The following is a 22,558-nucleotide window of genomic DNA, read 5'->3' as shown; positions in this document are numbered from 1 at the left end:
CCCCCCCCCAAACAGCTGCAGCAGCAGATGGGCAGGCAGCACAGAGAGGACTGAAAAAATGCTTCTAATCCATCCAGCTAGACACTTCAAAATAAGTCACTGTTGTGAGTACCACAGGCCTTCCAAGAATACACAAAAGCAACGGGACGCATACTTTATCCCCAAATAATTGTTTTTCGAAACAATCTGAAAACCTACAAGTCCAGCAGAACTTCTGAGTGCCCCCTCCTAGCTTTCCTTGTAGGAAGTCCATACACCCTTGCTCGAGCAGTCTTCAAAACATCCTCTTAATTAAGTGAAAAAGTGGAGTATTACTACTGTAAACTCAAACTACAACTAACAGTTGACAGTATGCTTGAGACACCTTAAGCTCACTTTCATTTCTTCCCATCAGAGACACATCCTTAGAAATACTCACGCATTTTATCAGCTGTGCCCGTGTAATATTTAGGAAGATGTTTTGTAGTGTATGTAAACCAAATGTGTGCATTGCCCATTCTTAGCTTACTGGCATCTTCTCCGTCTTTATTCTGATAACCAGCGCAGAGACCTCTAACACACAGCTCTTTCCTCCCTCCCACCGTCTCTGGTGACAGTGGGATGCTCTCAGGTGTTTAAAGCCAATTTTTTTTTTTGTACTAGAGGGCAGCAACAGCGCCATAGTCACCTTGGAAACAACCATCGCCCACTGTTTGCAGAACAAACAATGGTACCTTTTCAGCCAGCTCGAAGCAGGCAGGGCAAGGGGCAGCCAAGCAATTCTGGGACTTACAGGAGTGTTAACATATTGCATTCATTCAGTGCGTCAAAAAATAGTTCAGCACGAGAAGCAAGGCGCTCTCAAAGTGAGAGCCTTTGGCTGGAAACCACAGACAAGTGCACGGGACTCAGAAGGTCAAACAAGTCTCCCAAGTCAGCAATGAGGTCTTTTCCTCTGATTTTTTTACTTGCCCTCCTGTTCCCCTCTCTCATACACACAGAAGGAATTAAAACGCACCTATTTAAACTGATCTTATCCAGAAAAAGTCAAGTGTTCAGCTTCCAAGTAGCACTCACTGAAGTTTTCTCAGTGTGCCAAAATATTTTAAAGAACTGTTTACCCGCACTTGTAGTGCTTTGTACCCAATGCATCAAGAGCCGTTTCCAGAAGCCTTCCTTGTGAAGTTAGCAAGAACTGCAGTTATTCAGCATTTCAGACCCTATGTCTAAGCACTCAAGCAGTTACATACCCCTCTTCTTTCAAACTAACGCCATTTTCGCAGAGCCATGGACAATCTGACTGCTTTAAAAAGCATAGGATGCGCAGCTGCCTTAACAGCAACTTCTGAGTGGCTTCCTCCTATCTCCTGGAGACTTTTTCCTCTGCTCAAAAAAACCCGCCACCACCAAACAAGCCCTTTTACCTACAACAAGCAGGGAAAAAAAGCCAGATGTTTAGGGATTTGAGTTTTATCAATTTTAACGCCCCCTCACAAGGCGCTCGCTCTTGTGGCCAGTTGCAAGCGTACTGTTGAAAGCAGAATGGAGACCGAGGCATCACTCGGATACTTCAGTGCTTTATGACCTTCCCACACCAGCTGGCAGACACCTACACCACTGAGAACAAACTGACAGAAGTCCAGCTGCCTGGCTCATCCGTAAGGCTGCTCGGCAAAGGATTGTGAGGCCCTATGAAATCATGCTACTGTCTGACTGGTGCATAACACAGCATCCAGGTGTGCTGTGAAGGAGTGCCAGGCACAACACGCCCAGCTGAGAACTGCACTGAGGTGATGAGAGCTGCACAAAGGTACCGCAAAGCAACTCCTGGGCGAGATCGGTAGATTTCCACATCGCAATATGAACATTTTTCTACAGCCTTCACTCACCTTTCATAGGACACTCACCTTTGGCAAAAAAAAAAAAAAACAAACCGTCTTAATTAAGACCATTAGAAACACTGACTGGCGCTGTCCTGCTAACTAAAGCCTCCAGCAAGCTTATCCATGTGGGCCAGACAGGTTCACTCACGACTACAACTATGGTAACTCAGTTGAGTCAGATGAACATTACTAAAAATCTATCTTAATGTTCATTAAGGTGCAGCTTAATACATTAACTGGTCTCGCACAGCCACAAACATGGCTTCGGACACGGTAGGCTGTACCTTAAGGAGCATCAAGAGAGCTTTTTTTTTTCCCCCCCCTTTAATTGTGTTCAGCTAACTCAGTTGACCTCAAACAATTGAGACACACACCCTTTTTGCCTGTCAGGACAGGGTCCTTCTCTGTCTTTCACTGCTGGGACAGGAGAAGCGAAATAGGTGTAGAGGTGATTCACATGCAACCCATCCTTCACTTACTCCTAGTGGGAGGTGGAGGGGAGGGAAGCACATGGGTGAAAAGCCGCAGCTGTTCCAGGGCTGTTCCAACTTTACAGCACACGATTTATGGAAAACAAAACCAGAAGAACAGAAAAATAGGATTTGAACATTACCAACCTGAGAGCATCATTATAAATACCTCCTGCTCTGTGTAAGGGCTACCCTGGGCTCCATCTGCCTTCAAGGCCAAGAAAGGAAACATTAAACTTGAACAGCAGCCAGAATTCACTGTCTTACTTTCTAGCAGCGCCGGGCTGTGCTTAGACGGGGAAGTCTCTACCTGTGGCAGAGACCTTGCCACAGGCCAAGCCTTGCTCCTGCCGCGGCCTCTGCACTTCGCACCCTCACCATGAGCTCCAGCCGGAGCCCGGCAGAGGCACAAATGGGCGGCTCTGCCCCGCAGGGCTGCCCTCTCCCCGAGCCCCTGCCAGCAGCACCAGGTTTGGACGGCAGCGCGCTCCTCGTGCCCCAGCAACAGGCTCCAGCAGTGCTTGGCGGAGGAGGTGCGTGCTCCGAAGGGCCCAGGCTCGGCGAGCCGGGAAGGCTCAGGGTAGCAGTCGGAGGGGAACGCTCTCCCGCAGGGGACAGGCCTTCCAGCAGGCTGGCATGGCTATTCCAGGCACCCCGATGACGTTTACACGGAGAAGGGCGGCGGGGGCAGGCGCGTCCGCGCGCAGCCACCCCCACCCTCCAGGAGCTCTATCGCAAATCCCCAGGCCGTGCCGACTGCCAGCTGACATAACTGTTTAGTCAGCAACCGGGGAGAGGAGCGGCCGCCCCCCTCCATCCTTCTTCCCCGGCTCCTTCCCGCGGTACCTTCCCCACCACCAGCAGCCGCCAGAGAAACAATCTCTGCTCCCCAACCTTTCCCGGCCTCCCCAAAGTATTCCATTTCCCAAAAATCGCGTCAAACTTCACACATAGCTGAGGGATCAGGGTTGTTCTTTTTGGGTTTGGGGGGTTTTTTTTAATTTTTTTTCTCCATCCGCCCCCCCCACCCCATGCCTCGGTGCTTTGTGTAACCCTCTTTCACCACCCTGCCCCATCCCCCAGGCGAGAGGAGATCCAGAAGCACCGCTTCTGCTAGAGCAACTTCCTCCATTTGCTGTGAGAACATCACTCCCGCCGGCCCCGCGCCGCCCCGCAGAGGAAGTGCAACAGAATAGCCAGGCCCCAGGTGCCAAGGTTAGCTTGTCCTTTTCCTCTCCCTGGGATGATTTCCACTCCTTTTAATACCAGCCTGCTGAAGAGCAAGGGCTTTTAAAAGCTGTCCAAAAGTTACGAACCAAAAAACTAAAAAAAACCCCACCAAACCTGCTGAAGCCCCACACGGCCTTTGCACACTAAAACCTATGCGTGTTTTGGAAAGGTTTGGCCTTTTTTACAGAGCGAGAAGTCAGGCTTCAATCCACGCACACTAAAGCTGAACGGCTTTAACCGTACCTTTTTAAGGCAGAGCAGCCCAGCCCTCGCCAGCAAGGCAGCAGCACTCCCGGCGTACGAAACTGCCCCTGCCGGCTTTCTCCACCTGCCTAATGCAGATGCAACAACTGCAGCAGTACAAACATCTTGGCTGAAAGGAAAATCACATCCCAGACCGGGCTGGAATAATGAAAAGCGTGGGCAAAAGGCAAAAGGACTTCGTCTGCGAGGGAGATGGAGGTCGTCGCCCCAACCCCGTTTCTCAGAGTGCCAAGGACACAGTTTCCACCCTCTATGCTGACAACACCCATGTAACTGAACACACAACATTTTCCAAAAAAACAGGTTTTAATGGAAAGCCTCACAATGTGTTATTACACCTTTCCCTTGTCAGTTTGCTTGCATGGCACAAAAGTGCGCACCTACTTACTCCAAAATGCAAATACACTTAAGTGTCGAGTCAATGGAGGGAAGCTGCTACACTGGCTCATTTCGCAAAATCTTATGCCTTTCCAGGTGTCACCAGGGGAGATTAAAAGGTGTAACTATGCCCTAGGTGCTATGATGCTATCCACAGTTTATGCAGAAACAACATGTCCTGTGCTGACATCCCTAAAACAAAATGTTATTTATTTGGCTTACACAAAAGTCTACTTCACGGTGGAAAACTGAAATCTCCCTTCTCTTCCCCATAAAAAAAATACACGCATGCTCCTTTTTGCATTTCCTCCCAGCTGGGTATCCATGCAACTGACTCCAATTCATCCGATTACTAAACTATAGGGTAACTGAGAAAACCGACAAGTGAGTGACCTGTCTCAAGTTTATCATATCACGAATGTAAGGAGTTACTGAAAGAAAAAAAACCCCAACCCTACAAACAGTCTCCAAATAACTAAGCAACAGTGAGGACTGAAGTTCCCTAGAAAAGAAGAATGTTTTAAGTTCAGAACTCCTTAATTCACTCTTCCACGCTTCAGTGCTAAAACCTCACATTCTACACAGGCCGCCTGCTGCCAAGAGATAGACAGCTGCAACACGTAGACACAAAAAGGAGGTGTCTTTTGGCTGGAGCTTTAGATTTCTACATGCTGCCCTGTTTTACATGCTACTCCTCCAAACAGTTATAAAAAAATAACTTCAGAAATTTAAAACCAAATGGGCTTTTGTAACTGATAGCCACTGACAAAGGCTGTATCAAGCATGCAGATGCCATAAAGTCCCTTCACCATCCATGTTCCTTTGCAACAAGACAATTTTCTTGGAAATGTGCTGTTGCAGTTATTGTACTTACTTGGCCTTTAGCGCATGTTTAGTTCTGTATCTTATAACAGAAGTCTGGGCAGTCCAATAAAACCTACATCACTCTTCACTATTATTTCCTTTAAGCTGGTATCTCTCTGCGGTGATTGATACTCTGCTCCTGGCTACACAAACTGACTTCTTCCACAAAAGACGCTGCACTGACACTGGCAGGGTTGCACCAGATTTGTACCAGTTCAGCCAGAACAAAACCTGGACCACAATCCTACATGATGAAACATGATCTCCTTACACAATATCAAATGTAATTAAGAAAGATACTCTCTTAAGATGGAAATTAATTTGGGAGCAGAAAGAACAGCTAAAGGAGACGCAATTTACCAAAGCAACAGAATTTTTCCATGGCTAATGCAATAAAGAGATTTGCACCAAGGGAGCAGACAGCGAGTGTGTGGTAAGGTGGGAAGACAAGACTATCTTCACAGCTGAAACTCTCAAGCCTCTTGATGCAAACAGCGTGTAGTTTTGAGCCGCCTGCACTGGGCCAACACCTCTCCAGAAGCTCTTCCCCTTCCTCCAGCTGCTCATTCCCATGCAAGGGAAAGCCTACAGTTTGCTTCCCCTCTAGTGACCAAAACAAAAGTTTGTGGGCTGTGACTGTTGAAAGACAGAAAAAAAAAGAAATATGAAAGAGGACTGGCTACTCAGATCGCTTCAGAGATAAGGCTTACTGAGAAGCCCCACAAACCCTTGTATCAGCATCTCTGAGGAGGAGGTGAGTTACCATGCAACAGGAATGAACTGCTAGAAGTGAGGGGGTAAACAAATTATGAAAAACAAAACCAAATCCCCCTCCTTAAATTGGTTTTGCTGTAGATTATAAACTGCTGCTTCATCCTATGATGTCACATGCACATTTAGGTTGCCAAGGAAACTATTCTGAAGTCATTAATTCAACACCATTATGAATTTTTTAATTACCCAAGCAAAGACACACCAGACAGGGGAAAGCTGGGAGGAAATACCTAAATATCAAAAGACTCTTAAGAAAAAGACAGCTTCAAAGAGATAACAAACATCACGAGCAGATCTCCATTGAGATTTTTCCCTTTGCATTGTTTGTAGTCACATACCTGGAAGAATACTTGCCTTGAAGCGGTGGGGGAAAAATCGTTAAATGCAAGTGGTGTTAAATGCAACCTTTGAAGGCAAACACCACCATGTACCTGGAAGACAGGGGCAAGTGGGAAAAGCAAAGGGGGCGGGCAGGGGAAAGTGACTCTGTCAACATAAGCCTGCCACTCTTACAGTTACTGGCATCACGGTACAGAGATACCCATGAACTGATAGTAGCCATGGAGTGGATGCTCACTCTTACCTTCAACAAAGCAGGAAGGCAGAATGCAGATACAAATATACAGGTTAAAAATGAAGCATCTTAAAAAAAAAAAAAACATACCAAACCAAACAAAACCAAAAACCCAGAAAAACCAAAACAGTTGTGCTGGTTTTTCAACATTGCAACTCCAAGCCAGCAAAGATCCTAAGCCCAACCCCACAGCAGATGCAGTTCCTATATACAAGGACAGATACAACAGACATTGCTAATGACCCCCCACCATGGAGCAGAGCTTGGATTAGTCTCTGTGTGCAGGAATTAATCAACCTAGCAACACTGCTGCCCGGATTCTAGGATCCATTCTAGCAAGCAATGCCTCCTGTTTTATCCAAGGTTGATTTGAGGCCCCTGCAAAGATAAACTGGCAAAAAGGTATTCTGCCTGGTTCTTCCATTTTTCCTCCTGGCCCCTGCTTTACTACAAAGACATAATGGTTTTGATGTCTGGTTTGAGCACCCGTCTTTTTTAATGATGGTTTGCAGGGGCTTTTAAAATCTGTTCTACCTGCACTGCAATCAGAAGTCCTGTCCTCCTCTGCTGTGTCTTCTCCGCTGCCTCCTTGTGCCAGCACAACTAAATTAGCTACATAGCAAGTCAGATTAGAGAACTGATCCAGCCGAAACTGAACTTTCAGAAGACAGAGGGACAAATACAAAAAATTGTTATCAGCATCTTGGCCTAGCACTTTAGGGCAAGCCTTTAAGATATTTAAGATCTTTAATATTTAGGATATGTATTTAGGATATGGTCCCTAAGAAAAAAGGCAGTTAAGAAAATACTTCTAATTAAAGCAACATAAACTATGCCCTCCTGCTTATACACACACAGTGACTTTATTTTAGCTTTTATGCTTTCCTCATCTAACACCCAAGAGCAGAGAGACACCTGCAAAGCATATGCCACGCTAGGGCTCCATTCCTTGGTCCTCAGGAGGCCTTTAGGATGCTAAATTTAAATTTAGGATACTAAATGCGTAGAGCAGCAGCAGAGCAATACAAGACAAGCTCTGAATTCAGCAATTAGAACTACAACCACAACTTGATAGTTTAAAAGGATAGCCCCTGCCTCCTTCCTCCAAACAGATAGGCTTGCTACTTCCAAACACTGTATCGTTCACAGAGCCCAGCACCAAGTGCTGAACAGCTTATTAGAATGGGTTTATACACAGCGATATCGAAAGATTATCATTATAAATCAGTACTACATGTTGAACGGGGCTTGTTTCTCCTAAGACCACTATATTTCATCAATCCTGAGAGGCTTAATAAAGGGAATAAGTAACCTAGATAAAGCTGAGTTCTCATTGTGAAAGGCTTTCTTTACCAAAAGGCTTGAAATCCCTAGCATCACCCTTCATATTACTTGCAACTAAGTTCCCTGTTCTGGCAAGCTGGAATGAAGTTTTTCATCGGCTAAATGCAAATCAAGTCGCATGCATCATTTGGTAGGCAGGTTAAGGTAGGGCTTTAAAAGCCAAGGTTCCTTTTTAGGCTATGTCAGTACTGAAGAATGCGCAGCACTTTACACAGAGAAAGAAAGGGGTTAGCATGACCTGATCTAAACCCCTCCTTTCTCACTCTCCACTTGAGAAGCGGCTGCATTTCAGTAGCATTGTAGACACCAATTTGTAAAGCACCCCAGGAGCAATCCAACGTTAAGTAAATACCAGCGCTATGGCTAGTACTGAAGCAAAATTCTTTCAGTTGCAAAAATGAAAATCTCCAAGTCCAGCAACACGGAGTAGCCCTACAGGTGGACAAGAGGGATGGCAGACTACCAAAAAAAAAAAGGAATGGGAACAGAATAGAATTACATCAATAAACATCTTACTTTAGAGAGCTCAAAACAAGTCCTCTGATACCTGTCGAGACCAAGCAGATGGGTAAATCCTAGAAAAAATAAACTCCAGAGCTGGCAAGGACAAATACCCCTTGTCTCTGGGTAAGTTGCATTAAGGTTTCAGATATGCAGGGCATGCTTCAGGCTGCCATCTGTAGGGGGGGAAAAAATACGAAGTGGAGGGGTATGGGGACACTGGTCTTAGAAACCAGTAGTGTATTTGGGAAGGGAAGCAGCGAGCAAAGCACGATTTAAATGAGCAGTTCTCAAGCAATCAGGACGGAAGTAACTGAGCCAGACCTGCAAACACCCTCACCGATCAGCATCTTCTGCCTGCAACCTGCCAACACTGAGAAAGTTTCCCAAGAAAAGCTACTGGAGAATTCTGGCAGCACCTGGAAATCTTTAATGCTGTCCAAGTATATGTCTTACAGCAATAAATATGTAGGCAAATAAAGTACTTCTGGCATGTGCCTATGATAGATGGTAACAAGGCAAACTGTAGCTTTCAGAAGCATTTGGTAAACAACGTAATCAAAAGCATGGAACAGCTTCTGCGTAATGACTAATACTCAGATCAGGACTCCAAACAGGGAGGAAGGCCACAGCAGTGAAAAAACTGAGGTCCACAAAATCCTGAAAGTATGGAGGACGGCAGTGAATGAGTACTAGCTCCTTCCCATAGCCCAAGTCCTAAATGGTATCAAGTGGAAGCATCAAATGGCAGGTGTCAAAGGTTGTTTTTTCACCTCCCCTCCAACAAAGCATGTAGTTAAACTGCAAAACTCACCACCACAACATGCCAAGTGGCTGTACGGGTTCGAAAAGCCGCTGGACAAGCTCAGGAAACATATATAAAACCCACCTAGCTCAAGAGAGTCCAGAAGTTGCACTGTGGTGGAGGACTATACTAGGAAAGCATCATTAATAGGGGCCCTTTTGCCATAATCTGTTTTGATAAATCCATATCCATCAGCATCCTGGGCTAGATGGGGTTTTGGTCTGACTTGGTATTAGACACAAGCAGGACTCCCTCTAGTTTTCAGTTTTGCAGGTGAAAGATAACAGCATGACTTACTCCACAGGACTAAAACACCTTCCGCCACAGATCCAGAGGCACTTGTGTCAGCTTGAAGAGGCATTCCCCACACTGAACCCAAGTTTCACTGGAGAAGGAGGTACCAGGAACTGTTCATTCCAGGACAGGGCAGTCCTGGAGAAATGTCGCCGGAGCCGCAGCTTCAGCATGATTCAGGTCAGGGTGATTTCAGAGGTTACCGTACCACGGCTGTCTTCCCTGTCTGACGGCCAGCGCTTACCACGCTTGCAGCAGAGACACATCCACCTCTAGAGCTGCCCATAACTGAAGTTCTAACTACCACTCAACTCAACTTCAGCACAGCAAACTCTGAAGGAAGAGACACATCCACCCTTCTGCCTTCTCTGCAACACAAACCAAGCCCTGCACCAGCGTCATAGCAGAGCAGCAAGATGAGAAACCTCTGGAAAAACTGAAGTCCTTTCAGCAGCAAACATTTGCCCGAGGCCCTCGCCTAGGGAGTGAGAACAGGCACATTTCCTTCCAGGCCTTTGCGCAGGGATGGTGGTTAGAGGCTCATCTGTGGACCACCTCCAGCAGAAGAGTCCAGCACAGAGCCAGGCCTCTTGTTGGTACTGCCACAGGCCATATTAACTTGTCGCCTTCAATATGCATCCAGCAGAGTTCAGGTCATGGATTTGTTGGAAGTTCATCACTTATTCAGGCTTTTGTGTGAGAGGTCATTGCTGTCAAACTGTCTGCTTTCACAAGCACAAAGGCTCATGTTAAAATGTAAATACTTACAGGTGTTCCACTAGGCACTCAAGATGAAAGTCAGAGCAAATATATTAGCCCTAGCCGTATTTTACAATGCTGGTAGTACTTGAATGTCATCTATTTGTGAACCAAGTTTTTAATGTGGCTTCATCTGCCTCGACAGGAAGCATGATATAATGGTGAAGACACAGGACAGGATTTAGAGCATTTGGGTTCTTTTTCTGCCTCTGGTACAGTCTCCCTCTGTGACCCTCAGTAAATAAATTCTTCATGCCACTGTCCCAATTGAAAAGAACGTGAGTAGATGCTTACTCAGTCCCACACAACTGCTGTGACCCTGTGTCATTTTTGCCAATTACTACAAGAATTCTGGAATGATACAGGAAATTTTAAACCAACTCATGAAGTTAACCTGAGTTAACAAAAAGCAAGAGCCTTATAAAAGAGCACGACACCCTCCTCCCCAAACGCCTGTGTTACACTGTTTGTTTTTCAAGATGCAATCTCTGCAACTTATTATTACATTGGCCTTGCTGGAGACAGCATTTTGCAAATTCAGCTTTGCAACAAGCCCGGATAGGCTGGCTTACCCCTGTCGCCTAGATTTGTGCGCTACATACCACTTGCAAGGAACACAAGCACGACTTCTGTGTTGGGGTAACACCACAAGACTAGCAGCAGGACTGTGCTGGCACAGGCCTACTGGGAAAATCAACTCCCCAGCTGTGGGAAGCAGCAAAGCCAGCGGAGGCTGCAATCACCACGTCACCCTGGAATCCAGTTTTCATGTCCAGTCCAACCTCGTTCTGTGACTGAGCTGCAGAGTTCTGGAAAAGCTGGTATCCTCTTCCCTCAGCACTTCCAGCTACACGTTGGATTCTCCTGCGACTTTTGGAAACTACTGTATTAGCTACTAAATCGGAAGAAGTCATCTCAGGCCCGACAGGAACTCACATTCATTCAGTCAAGCACCTACCACAGGGCTGATTGTGCACTGTGCATCCATCCCACACCACAGAGGTCAGAGAGATAGCTCCACCGCCCTTAACCACGCAGAGGCTCTCACCATCAGGGACCCTTGGCATTAACATAGGAGGAAAGACAGCGTCAGTAAATCCCAGGGGTAACACGAAGTACCATCTCTCTGGAACAACACAGGGGAGAGGAAGGGAGCTGCAAACAACTCCATTCTTCTGACGTGCATTCCCTTCCTCTGCTCAAGCAAGCGCAGGAGGCCAAGTGAGCACACATGACATGCTCCCCACAGGATGCCACATCCTGCCGTATTTCATACGGCATCCCAAGGCAAGCCAGATACTTTTCAAACACAGTATGATGCTTGACAGTATGATCTGTCACAGTGTGACAGGTTCCCAGAGACAACATTGGGGAGAGAGAAGGGAACGGCACTGACAGATTTATCCAACAGCGCTGAACTGTTCCTAGCCACACTTCTCTTAAAAGGAAAAACACCCAAGCAAACAGACACACACAGATTTTACAATGCGTATTCTTCCTGCTCCTTGCTTTCAGTAACTTGTTCTATGAATTTCTCATAACTCTCACTCACTCATGCAAAGCCTTCCCATTCCTATCGAAAGCAGAGGCCTGTTTTGAAAAGGGGGCAAAAAAAAGAAAAGAATCATGGAGGAGGTTGTTTTATGTACAGCTTACCCCCCTAAACCTCCTCCCCCTCGCCCCCTGCGCACGGTGCCGCGTTTTAAGGAGCACTGGTTAGGCTGACATCAGCGAGGCTCCGGGGGCCATCGAGGCAGCTGTTCCTGCTCCTGTGTGTGGCCAAGAGCCAAGTCGCTCTGCCTTTTTGGTGATGTTCCCTCCTGCAGGCTTACCCCCACTCCCGCCCCTACGTCCCCAATCCCCCTCTGTTTCAAGGACACAGTTTTAAATTTTTTGTATTATTATTCCTTTTTTTGCAGAAAAAAAAAAGGAAAAAAAAAAAAAAAAAAGCAGCTTTCATTTCCAGCCTCTGGTCGGAAACGCTCAGTGATTTTTGACAGAGTGCTATGGGTTGAAGAAACTGCAGTTTTTCTTCCCAGATAACCAAGGCCCAAGTCACCCTTAAGGACTTTGTCACCTAGAGGAGAAAAACCTTGTGCTCTGTCCTCCCTGTCCCCACGGGCAGGGACAGCCCGCCAGCATCGGAGACGGCCCCGCGGGCCTCGCTCAGTACAGCTGTTCCCCCGTTTTAAAGCAGACCCATCCTTGGAGGCAGCTGTTCTCCAGCCAGATGATGATAGCAGAGCAGCAGAAAGCTCACCCAGGCAAACCCAAGCGCGTGAGGTGGGTGCGAGACATCTTCCAGGGGCAGGAAAGGGGCCACCGCAGCACTTTTTCTTCCCTCCCCTGCTCCCCACAAGGGCAGGAAGCAGCACGAGGACAGGCGAGGCAGCCAGGGCACTTTTCAGCCCAGCCAGCCCCATGGGGACAGCTTTTAGGCAGCTGGCTATCTGCAGCCGGTAATCCCAGCGGCGGGGAGCGTCCCCGTGCTGAGCTGCAGCCAGGTCCGGGGAGTGAAAAGGTGACAGCCAAGCCAACTTCACATAAGCCCTCGGAGCCTGCAGCTCAGACCCCATGTCAAGATTAGGAAAGTATGCACACACAGAGAGCACATGAGCTGCTGGAGTGCTTTTGTTTAACTCTTGCAGACACCGTACGTTAAAGGAGTTCGGGTTCACGGCCACGTTTCTCACCATCTCTCTTCAAAGCCAACTCTTCTCAGGCCGTGAGACCTGCGAGGCTTCCTCAGGCTGAGCAATACCTTCTCAAGTAGGTCAGAAACCGAAGTTGGTGAGACGAGTTGGGAGCTGCAGCTCACACGGGTTAAAGATTCTGGCTTGTTTCAGGAATACTTTTTCTGAAAGTTAAACGCAGGCCCCAGTCCTGAAACACTTCCCCTAACTTCGCCCATGCCAGTATTTTGACTTAAATGGAACAACCTACTTAAGCAGAATTATATCTGTGTTTAAAGTGTCTGCAGGATCAGTGCGTGGCGTGATCTAGACTGGCCTCCGACAGACACGCGCACACCAGCAAATTTAAGAAATACCTTGAGAGCCATCAGGCTAATCTGTGTTAAGACAAAAAGAAAAGGATAAAGACGGCAACCCCCACCACAGCACATTTAAAATTTACATCTGCGTATGTTGTAGATGATTCACCGGGGCAGGAGAAATAGGGATGCCTGAAGGCTACAGCTGGAAGCGAGAGAAAGGTCCCTAATACTCGGTTTATCTGGGCAAAGAGAAGTCTCAAAACCAAGCAGATCTGTGCACTATCAGCACCAGAAACACTGACGGTTCTGGCAGTCACAAACTTTTGAATTTTACCTCTTCTAAGGAATAAGAATTGAAGTACGGTAACGTTAGCAATTCCAAACTGCAAAGAAACCCCCCTTCAGCCAAGAAACAAACTCGACTCCTTCGTTCTCTGTACTGAACACAAAAGCAGCAGATACAAACACGAGCTTCCCTGGAACAAATCAGTCAAATTCATTCAAATCTTCCCGAAGCGCAACAGGGCAGAACCCATTCCTGTTCCCAGAGCTTATTACAGTAACATGACTAAACACGCTCAGCAGTCCAGTGCGATAGGATGCATCCATCTGCTGATGCCAGAGGAAGATGCATGTCTCTTCTACATGGCACTGCTCTCACAGGCTGCTTTTCAAAAGATGTTTTGAAAAGCGACCTGCTGCGTACATTCTTAACAAGTCATAGTATCACCGGCTGTACGAGTGTTTGACCTCTGCTTGCTATGTACTGTGGACAAAAATCTGACATCAGCTTATTCCAACCTTAGTAACACCAAACTGCTCCTACAAAGCTGGCTGGAACAGACTATGACAACGCACTGATAAACTCCCAGACGGACCCCTGGAGTGCTGAAAATGCAACTAGTTTAGTACGTGAGTTCACGTGTTTTAAATTTGGGTTGCTTTAATCCAAGTAAGTAACCCGATTATAATGGGAGTCTTCTCTGGAGGTCTAATTTCTAGATGTTTCCATTACTCCATATGCTTTCATGTTGTATAAACATAACAAATGATACATACATCACTGTCGTGACGATTTAAAAATTCAGTTTAAAGCTACAACGCAAGTCACTCAAGGCAAGAGAATTAGATTACTTTGCAAATGGCAAGGGCCCGCAATTGCACTTCATTTCAGTCTTGGGAAGGTGACGTACTGAGGGGGTGACATCTTTCTATCCCCAATTTCTTCTAATTTCTCAATTTCAGAACCTTGACATTGTCACTTTTATGTACAGACCTAAAGCAAAAGGGAGAGAGAAGGACGTGGCCTGACTGTGATGCTTTAAAACATGTATTAAAGCCAGCAGTGTATTTGCTTCTAAACCCAGTAACCGGATGCAGACCCCTGAACACCTCTATGTACTTGTACCTATACTGCCTAGAAAAAAAAAAAAAAAAAGAATCTTTGCCCCTGGCTATTTGGCATTTGGGGCATTTACGAGAGTTGCCCAAATCCTGCCTTGCAACCAAAGCTCTCTGTTTATAAGCAGACAGCTCAGCACCAGCAGTGCAGGTTCCCAGCATGCCTCAACCTTGGTATCTGGAATGGCTCCATTATGGAGTAAGAAGATAGTTATAATTAAACATTTATACCGAGGTAGTGCCGAGCAGGTCAGTTCCACAATGTGTTAGGTGGCTTTTCAAAACTAGGTAATTGAATGCTGATCCCTGCCCCGAAGACTTTACAGTGTGGGAAATCAAAGCATAACACTTGGCATCTGTATATACTGGGAACTAAACAAAGACCATCACCAGCTCGTTTCTTGGGTCTTTGGACCAGGTGGCTCACATGAACATCCATTACCAGAAAGAGTGGAAATTTTAAAATCAGCAGCCTGGACTTCCCTAATCCACATCTCTGCTACTGGGTTGTGCCACTCCATCTGTATTACTAGCTGGGACAATAACTACAGCGTGCAGTTTGCACATACTGCTGGCATCTTCTGGTCCAGTGTAAATTATTTTTGGCGCAAATACTTTTTAGCAATCATTTTGAAAAGGCAGTGAGCACACAAACGGAAACATTTACTGCAAGTCAGACGATTCACAGGCAGCACAGGCATGACAGAGGCTGACAGTGCACGAGGTCGAAAGTCAGGCAACAGCAGATCCTTCTGCACAGGGTCACCCAGTACTCCAGGACGACCCCAGGCAGGCATCGGTACAGCCACTATGCAATATTAGCACACGTCAGCCATCAGGCAGACCACGGCCACATGCAAGTCTGTGGCGTTGCAAATCTACTAACCCACATCTTTTCCTATGGAGATTAAGAGTTACGCAATGGTGTAAATAAAAACTCTGGCCCCAAACAGGCAGGGGCCATCTCTGCCCCAGATCCATCCTCGGGGAGAATTCTCTACATTCCCCTTTTCCTGCAGGGAAGGACAGGCCTGGGAAGGACAAGTCCTCCTCCCACTCACCAGAGCAAATATACTCAAGGAAGTTAAAGCACAGCCTCTTGGATTTCAAAAAGGGATGCAGCAATGGCCACACTGTTTCAGCGATGCCCAAAACCAGGATGGAAGAAAATTTAGTCAAAACAGGCTATCATATCGCAAATTCAGTTTGCTGTTTATCAAACAAGCTCCTAAAACAGATGCACTGACTTTGTAACTACACCTGTAGGAATTTCAAGCACCAGAAAAATACAAAGACACTATTAGTGTTTCAGTTTTTTAAAGTTTCCTGGCGTCTTTCACGCTATGAATGCTCAAGAGCTTTCAGCTGTACATACCCCACATAAAATCTTAGTCTAGTGAAGCCTGAAAGAATTTTGCTGTTGATTCGAATGAAGCCACGTTTTCCACTTCTACATACTATTTACACATCTATTGATTTATTAAACACATAACAGCAACCATAACGGGGCACAATCTGTGTTCAGCTTGGCCCGCTTAACTGCTCTGTGAGCACCTTAACTTTCGTTTGCTGGTTTTTGAGCATTTAAAATGACTAACTTTACCATTTATTTCTGTCTTCTTTTTTCTTTCTCCAGGGAAAAGGGAACCATGGAAAATCCTCAGTCACTAGATTTAAAGAGCTTACAAGTTCCAAAAGCTTTGCAAGTAGAGATTGGGAACTGCTTGAACTGCAGTTAGCGGGGCCGCAGAGTTTACAGAATCTACCCGTTCCTTCCTGGAGAGTTTATAGCCTGCAAGGCTTCCTCCCAAGGCATCCACTCTGAGGTACGGATCATTTCACTCACCCCTAGAAATTCACCCTCTGGTTAGGTCGAATGTGGTGGCCACTTCACACGCAGCAAAAAGACACTGCCATTTCCCAAAAAGGAAGGATGGAGACAGACGATGGAGAAGATGTCTCCCACAAAGCGTAGGTAGCACTGATACGAAAATAAATTCTCCACTGTTTCAAGAAAAGCACAGTTTTCAACAATAAACTGAGTTTAGACCAGGGAAATAGGGGCACTGTGATGCAGCCCTCTCTACCCTTTTGCAACATGGACAGTCAGGCTCCTGACAGTTCAAAGACTGCCGGGAGATCTGACCAAGCAGCAAAGCCACCCATCTGCTGTGAAGGCTGGGAAGTTGTTCCAAGCCTTGTTCCAGAAGCTGCCAAGGACCACACTTTTGAACCTCACTTGGAAACGTAGTAAGATGTACTAAGTGACACCTGGCTGGGCCATATGATAAGGAGGAACAACAAATGATACTTGCAGCTGTTAGAAAAACAGACCAAAAGAAATATACCCTCCAAATCAACTAAATACAAGGCGTAAGTTACACCTCTGCAGAGAAGCACTTGTCATCACACTCACACTTCTTCCCCTGGAAAATAACAGTCAAACCTCACCAATGGAAGCCCTTAGTAATGCAGCTACACCTCTTCCACAACCGGCTTCTATGGCGGGTGCTTCCACTTCCCGGACCTTCAGCGTCTTACTAAAAAAGCAAGCCTCCTCCTGCAGCTTTCCTCCCTTCCATCCAAAAGCATCAGGATGTACAAACAGCAAAATACACAAGTCGTGCCGCAAGTTATCCAAGTGATCACTGACTGAGGATACCTTAAGGCTTTTGGGGAGAAGGAGGGGATGAAGCAGGCAAGCACATGCCCAAGACACCGCAGCCACCTGCTGTCCTCCATACACAGGCAACCACATCAACAGCAGAAAAAAAATGCACACACCAATGAAGAACAGCACACAGGTATTCGTGTCCTGGCTGCTTCTCATGTTCTCAAAACACTAGGAGCAGTGAGACATAATGAACTTAATGGAGAAAATGCGTTTTGTGCAACAAAAAGAGGAACTTAAACTAGGCTCTTTCCCCTAGCCGAAGCTGTGAGCGGTCCAAATTAAAAGTGATGTTGCTCCCTAAAGGAAATACAAGGAAGTACTGCTGCTTATTGGTGCAAAATCCAAAGCAGTTCCCCCTCGCCCAAGCCGTAACGTTAGCAGCGCGAAGGAGTTCGGCCTGAACACAGGAATGGAATTTATTGCTGTGATGCAAGCGCCCTGAGCAAAGCACTCCCAGGTACCGATACACCTGAACACTGACATCACCTGCCGTATGAAACGGGACTAACAAGGGCTCAAGTTAAAGCCAGCTAATCACACACGATAAAAGCAAAGGCCAGCTACAGTTCAACGTGAACATTTTGCTCCTCTCATCCTCAGAGAGGAAGCACATACCTAAGTTAACTAAAAAGGCTGACTAAAAAGGCTGATCATCCTCCATTTTCAAAGGACAGATGATGCAGGCCGCCCACTCCTAAAACACCTATGAGTATGTTTGTGCTGTTTCAAAGAAAGCACATGCTAACACCTGCTAAAATACCCACCAGGAGGTGACAAGTGGAGAAGTCTTACATGTAACAGAGGCTGGCAATTCCACTATTTACCACAATGTACAGTTTTCTCTTTTAGAACAAAATTAGAAAGTCACTCGGGTGCATCAGCATATGAAACGTCCAAGAGGCTTAACATACTTTTTACCCAGAGTGACTTAAAAGTCAAAATTCAAAGTTGACAGAAATGACACTGGGACATCACTTGGCCATTGTGCGCAAGCAGCTCTCCCATGTTTTCTGAGAGCTCCGTGCAAATAACGTCCCTCGTGCAAATGGGTCTTCAAAGAAACTTCAGATACCAGGATGAGGGGATGTCTTCTTCAAAAGGAAAAGGATCTCTCGAAATCCTGAGATTATATAAGTAAATAATTAAATAAGATTAAGCACAAAACATTTTTGCTCAGGAAGGTTAGGTGCAGGAAAACAGTGGGATTTGAAAGTTGCATTCCACGTGCTTCTATAGGAGCTACAGAGTGCTTCTGGGGAGGGGGGGTGGGGAGGTAATCAAGGCCTTAAAGGCCTCCCTCTCTAATGGCCTTTGGAATACCTATTTTAGTCCAGGAGCCTAACAACGCCCGTGGGGGATTTTGACAGCTTTTCTTTTCCCTCGCTGTAGCACCTCTGTGGATGGCTGGGACTCCTCAGGTGAATCCTGTTGTTAAAACAGCTGCCTCTCTCTGCATCTTTAAAGAGGTATTCAGATTCTCTTAGCCTTACTTAGTTGAATCACTCTGAATAAACAGTCTCCACCCCTTCAACTACTTCTTTTGTGTAAAGCACCTATTCAAAGGCAACCACCTTTATTGATTGCTAGGCTGGCCAACCTGAAAGCTGAAATGCCACTATTAAAAAAAAAAAAAAAAAAAAAGCAGGATACACCAGCAGGCCTGTGTTGTTTCTAAAGGAAGCACAGGTCCAGGCGCTGCTGAGTTACATCAGGACGATTCCTTTCTGACTGCGGGAGGCTGCTCTAACAGGTTTAACACGGGCACAGCCATGAGCCAAGTATCCCGCTGACTCTTCTCCCTTTTGCCCAGGCCCTTTTCCGTGTTCTGACCCTCTTCGAGCGCAGCGCGAACAAGCCATCCAACGGGAGTCCGCAGCATACGCCCCAGCTGGCAATTATTTGTACTTTTAACATTTCATAATAAAGCATTAGCATGAGCTCTAAGCATGTTTTGTCACCCTGAGTAAAATGCTGAGGGAAGCTCTTCCAAGTTGCTGGCCCTCAAATGTTGCTATTCAAAACAGAGCAGTAGGGTGGGGTGGAGGGAACACCTCCAGGTGGGAAAAACATCATGACTGGCAGACATCAAAGATAAGCCATCATCAGATTTCTTGCACCGAATAAGAACAAAGAGTCAAAGCTCCTGAAATTCCTGTTCAGAAGTACCCCAGAACAGAGCCAGCGCTTCCCACCTCTGCCAACCTCACCTGTTTTTCATTTGTAATCAAACGCTGATAACCAAACCTGGCCCGGCAAAGCTCTGCAAGTTGCAAGCCCTTCCTGGCTCCACGCAAATCGCTGACTTCTCAGTGTATCACTGGAGAGTGGCATTTCCAAAGATACCCAAGCCCTGCCTTTGAAATCACTGCCTCTAAAGATGCTTCTAAATTGGGGGGAGAAGCAGGAGGGGGGGAGAGAAGCTGCAGCTCGCATAGGTGCTGGTTTATGTAGGATATTAAAAAAAAAACCACAAAAAACCCAACACACACAGAGAAAGGATTTCTCATATGCCTCCCCAAAGAAAATCTGCTTTAACTGCTGAAGAACGACTCAGCAACTCAGATCTCCTACCCCAAAATAAGAAACCAGCTGTTGCATGGTCTCAGAAGGTAACTACTTCTCACCCTCAGAGTTTACATCTGCTCCTGGAGACACTTCCCAGCGAAGCTGCAGGGTACCTGAGCACTCCATCCACGATGAAGCTGTACTCAAAAGAACACGAAGCAGTCCCTGGCCCCTTTCCAAGCTGCAGAATACTCTTGAGAAAAAAAAAAAAAAAAAAAGCGTACTTTAAAGCTGTAATCCCATGACTGACCGTCTTGCCTGAATTCAGAAAGGAAGTAAAAGACACAGAGCAACAGGCATTCTCACTGCCTTCAGGAGAACCAAAAGCAGCACTACCGTCCTCCTCCACAGAACAATTATCTCCCAAGAAAGAAGCTACCACATCATCAAGGCAGCCGTCTCAAACTGGTCCAGTAACATGGTCCAATAACACACTCATTTTAAAACAACCTTTATTGCGCTGAAAGAGGAAGACATGATTTCACATGTTTTAAGAGTGTACACCTAAAACACAGATTTCCAAACTTAGGCATCATTCATCAAAAAGTTAAAAGGGGCTTTTTCCGCACACGCACAGATTTCAGACTAACAGGATTTACTTGTTTTCTGCCTGTTCCTGGGGAACCTTTGCAGATTCTTTTTTCCCAAGACTGTCCCTACAGGCTGCTATCCAACATACATCAGATGCTCCTGGAGCAACAGATAACTCTGGAAGGACATTTGTAGAGGGCACAAATCCAGGGCCCAACGCTGGCAAAATTTAGGCATACTGGGGGAGGGTGGAATCACTCCTCTATGTAGGTAACTTGAACACTCAACACAGTCCCCTGGAAAGCTTTATTCATGTATCTGAGTATTTTTTCAGGTGTTTTACTATCAAAAAACCCGTATTTTAAGTCAATTAAAAAATTGTTGTAACTTAAAAAGTGAATCCCTTACAAAAACGCTCAGGTTAATTTTAGCATCCTTCTGTTTAGCTGCTTAGCAACACTTATCCTATGACCTTCTAAGCACCACCTACTTTTACAAGGGATAATGAACATAACCAAAGGGATTTATCTATATGTTTTTAATCTACACAATATAAGTACATGAACAGTTTTTATTTAAATGAGAAATCCAACTGAGAGCAATCCAACTATTTCTGCTTACGAAGAAATTTTCACGGGCTCGAGTCAAGCTACTGTTACAACTGCAGTGTGACTTCAGTGTAGGCAAAGTGATAAAATCCTTCAGGATTGAGAAAAGCACCACAGAAGTCAGCGTTTGTGTGCCTTGGGAAACACCGCGCTTGCCTTTGGTTCCAAAGGAGATGACAGATATTGCTAACAGATAATGAAGACATTCGTCTTTCCCCCTTTTGCAACTTTAGGAATCTCCCGACCCTCAGCATCAAAAATAAAAGCCATGTGGTCAGAGGGTCAGGGCACGTTACAAAGACTTAAGAATGGGTGCACAACCTCGGTGAGCCAAGTCAGATGTTTCACTACACTGAAATCTGCAAGTAAATAAAGTTTCAAACACCCAGGTCTGGGTGAAAAACCAACCAACCAAAAACCCCCAGCCAGCAAATACCCTGTTATATTCTGTCTTAATACCAAGCCAAATATATATATATATATATATATTCTTTAGGGTTGTTTGTTAGTTATTAGAAGAAATGTGTAAGAGTGGCTACGTAGTCACTACCGACGGACAAACAACAGTCTGACAATGAGAAGCTGCCTGTGAAATGAAGAGCAGCAGCAAAGTTTACTCCATCATACTTAAAGGATGCTGGTTGTCCAACTACACGATAGGAATTCAGCTCCAAATAGGGCTGGCGGGAGGAGGAAGGTGAGGGAGCAAAAGAGGCCGCCCTGGGCTGAGCACAGCTGCCCTGTGGCAAGAGAGGAGGCTGGATGCGTCCCTGCCGGCAGGTGAGGGAGAGCCCTGGTACTCTGATTGATTGGATGATGGATTCATGCTGTTTCTGGGTTTCTCACAAACAAAAGGGCCTATTCTTCCCTGGATGTACCCAACTCCCGTTAAGGCTAATCGGCATTATGCAGGCACACCAAGAAAAGACTATATACCCTTAACTCTTCAAAGAGAAAATTAAAACCTAAAACAAATATGGCTGGCCTGACCCTGAGTCACTGCATCCCTTTCACGCACGCTGACCCTGTGGAAAACAGGAACTGCGGTAACAAAACTCGGTGCTTGTGTCAAAATGACAGACCTCAATGAAAAAACTTCAGCCATCGTAACAGCTGTCTACTGTGCGCTGCAGGGGTGACAAGACGGCGTTATTTAGCAACTGCTCCTGTTGTTAATAAGCAAGTTTTTTTCCAAGTCACAGGGGCTGGAGTCTGGTGTTGGAAAGGTGAGAAAAGCCAACTGCATTTGCTGCCTCTCCTACCCCACTGCCCCCAAATCACGCTGAGCTAGACATTTAACTACTTTCTTAAATACGTAACCACGCTTGATCTTGCCTACAGCAGAAGACAGGGGAAAGAGGGAGTCGGGATTAAAACTGGATGGTTGGTGTCGTCGTGTCATGTTCCTCCCCCCACTTCCCTCCAGAAATCAGCTCAAGGGCTCCTGGGCAGGATGCTGGCTCCTCGGCGGGCAGGACCTGAGCATCAGCTCTGGGCCAGACACCCTGGTGAGGCCGTGGGAGGGCGGAGGGGGGCACGGAGGCGCCCGGGCCTCCGTGGGGTGCGGAGCAGGGCACACAGGGAAATGTGCTGAGCCAGGAGAAGCGCTCTCCTCCTCCTCCTCAACCCAGCGAGGATGCCGAGCAGGCGAAGATATTGCAGCCG

General features: G+C 46.3%; 1 protein-coding gene across 3 annotated transcripts in view; it reads right to left on the bottom strand.

The window, feature by feature from the left end:
- The window catches only part of RREB1 (ras responsive element binding protein 1), a 121,030-nt gene extending 101,114 nt beyond the window's left edge, over positions 1-19,916 (bottom strand). For 2 of the 3 annotated variants that reach the window (XM_035895895.1, XM_035895897.1), the window contains exon 1: positions 19,814-19,916. In XM_035895895.1, the coding sequence (XP_035751788.1) occupies positions 19,814-19,880 (67 nt within the window). In that variant the 5' untranslated portion in view covers positions 19,881-19,916. The remainder of the gene's footprint in view (positions 1-19,813) is intronic. The other variant, XM_009640376.2, reaches the window with a different exon arrangement.
- Positions 19,917-22,558: the final 2,642 nt, after the last annotated feature.

Source organism: Egretta garzetta, unplaced genomic scaffold (genome assembly GCF_000687185.1).
Source record: "Egretta garzetta isolate BGI_Z169 unplaced genomic scaffold, ASM68718v1 scaffold246, whole genome shotgun sequence".
NCBI lineage: Eukaryota > Metazoa > Chordata > Aves > Pelecaniformes > Ardeidae > Egretta > Egretta garzetta.
This window is presented reverse-complemented; position numbering and strand designations above follow the sequence as displayed.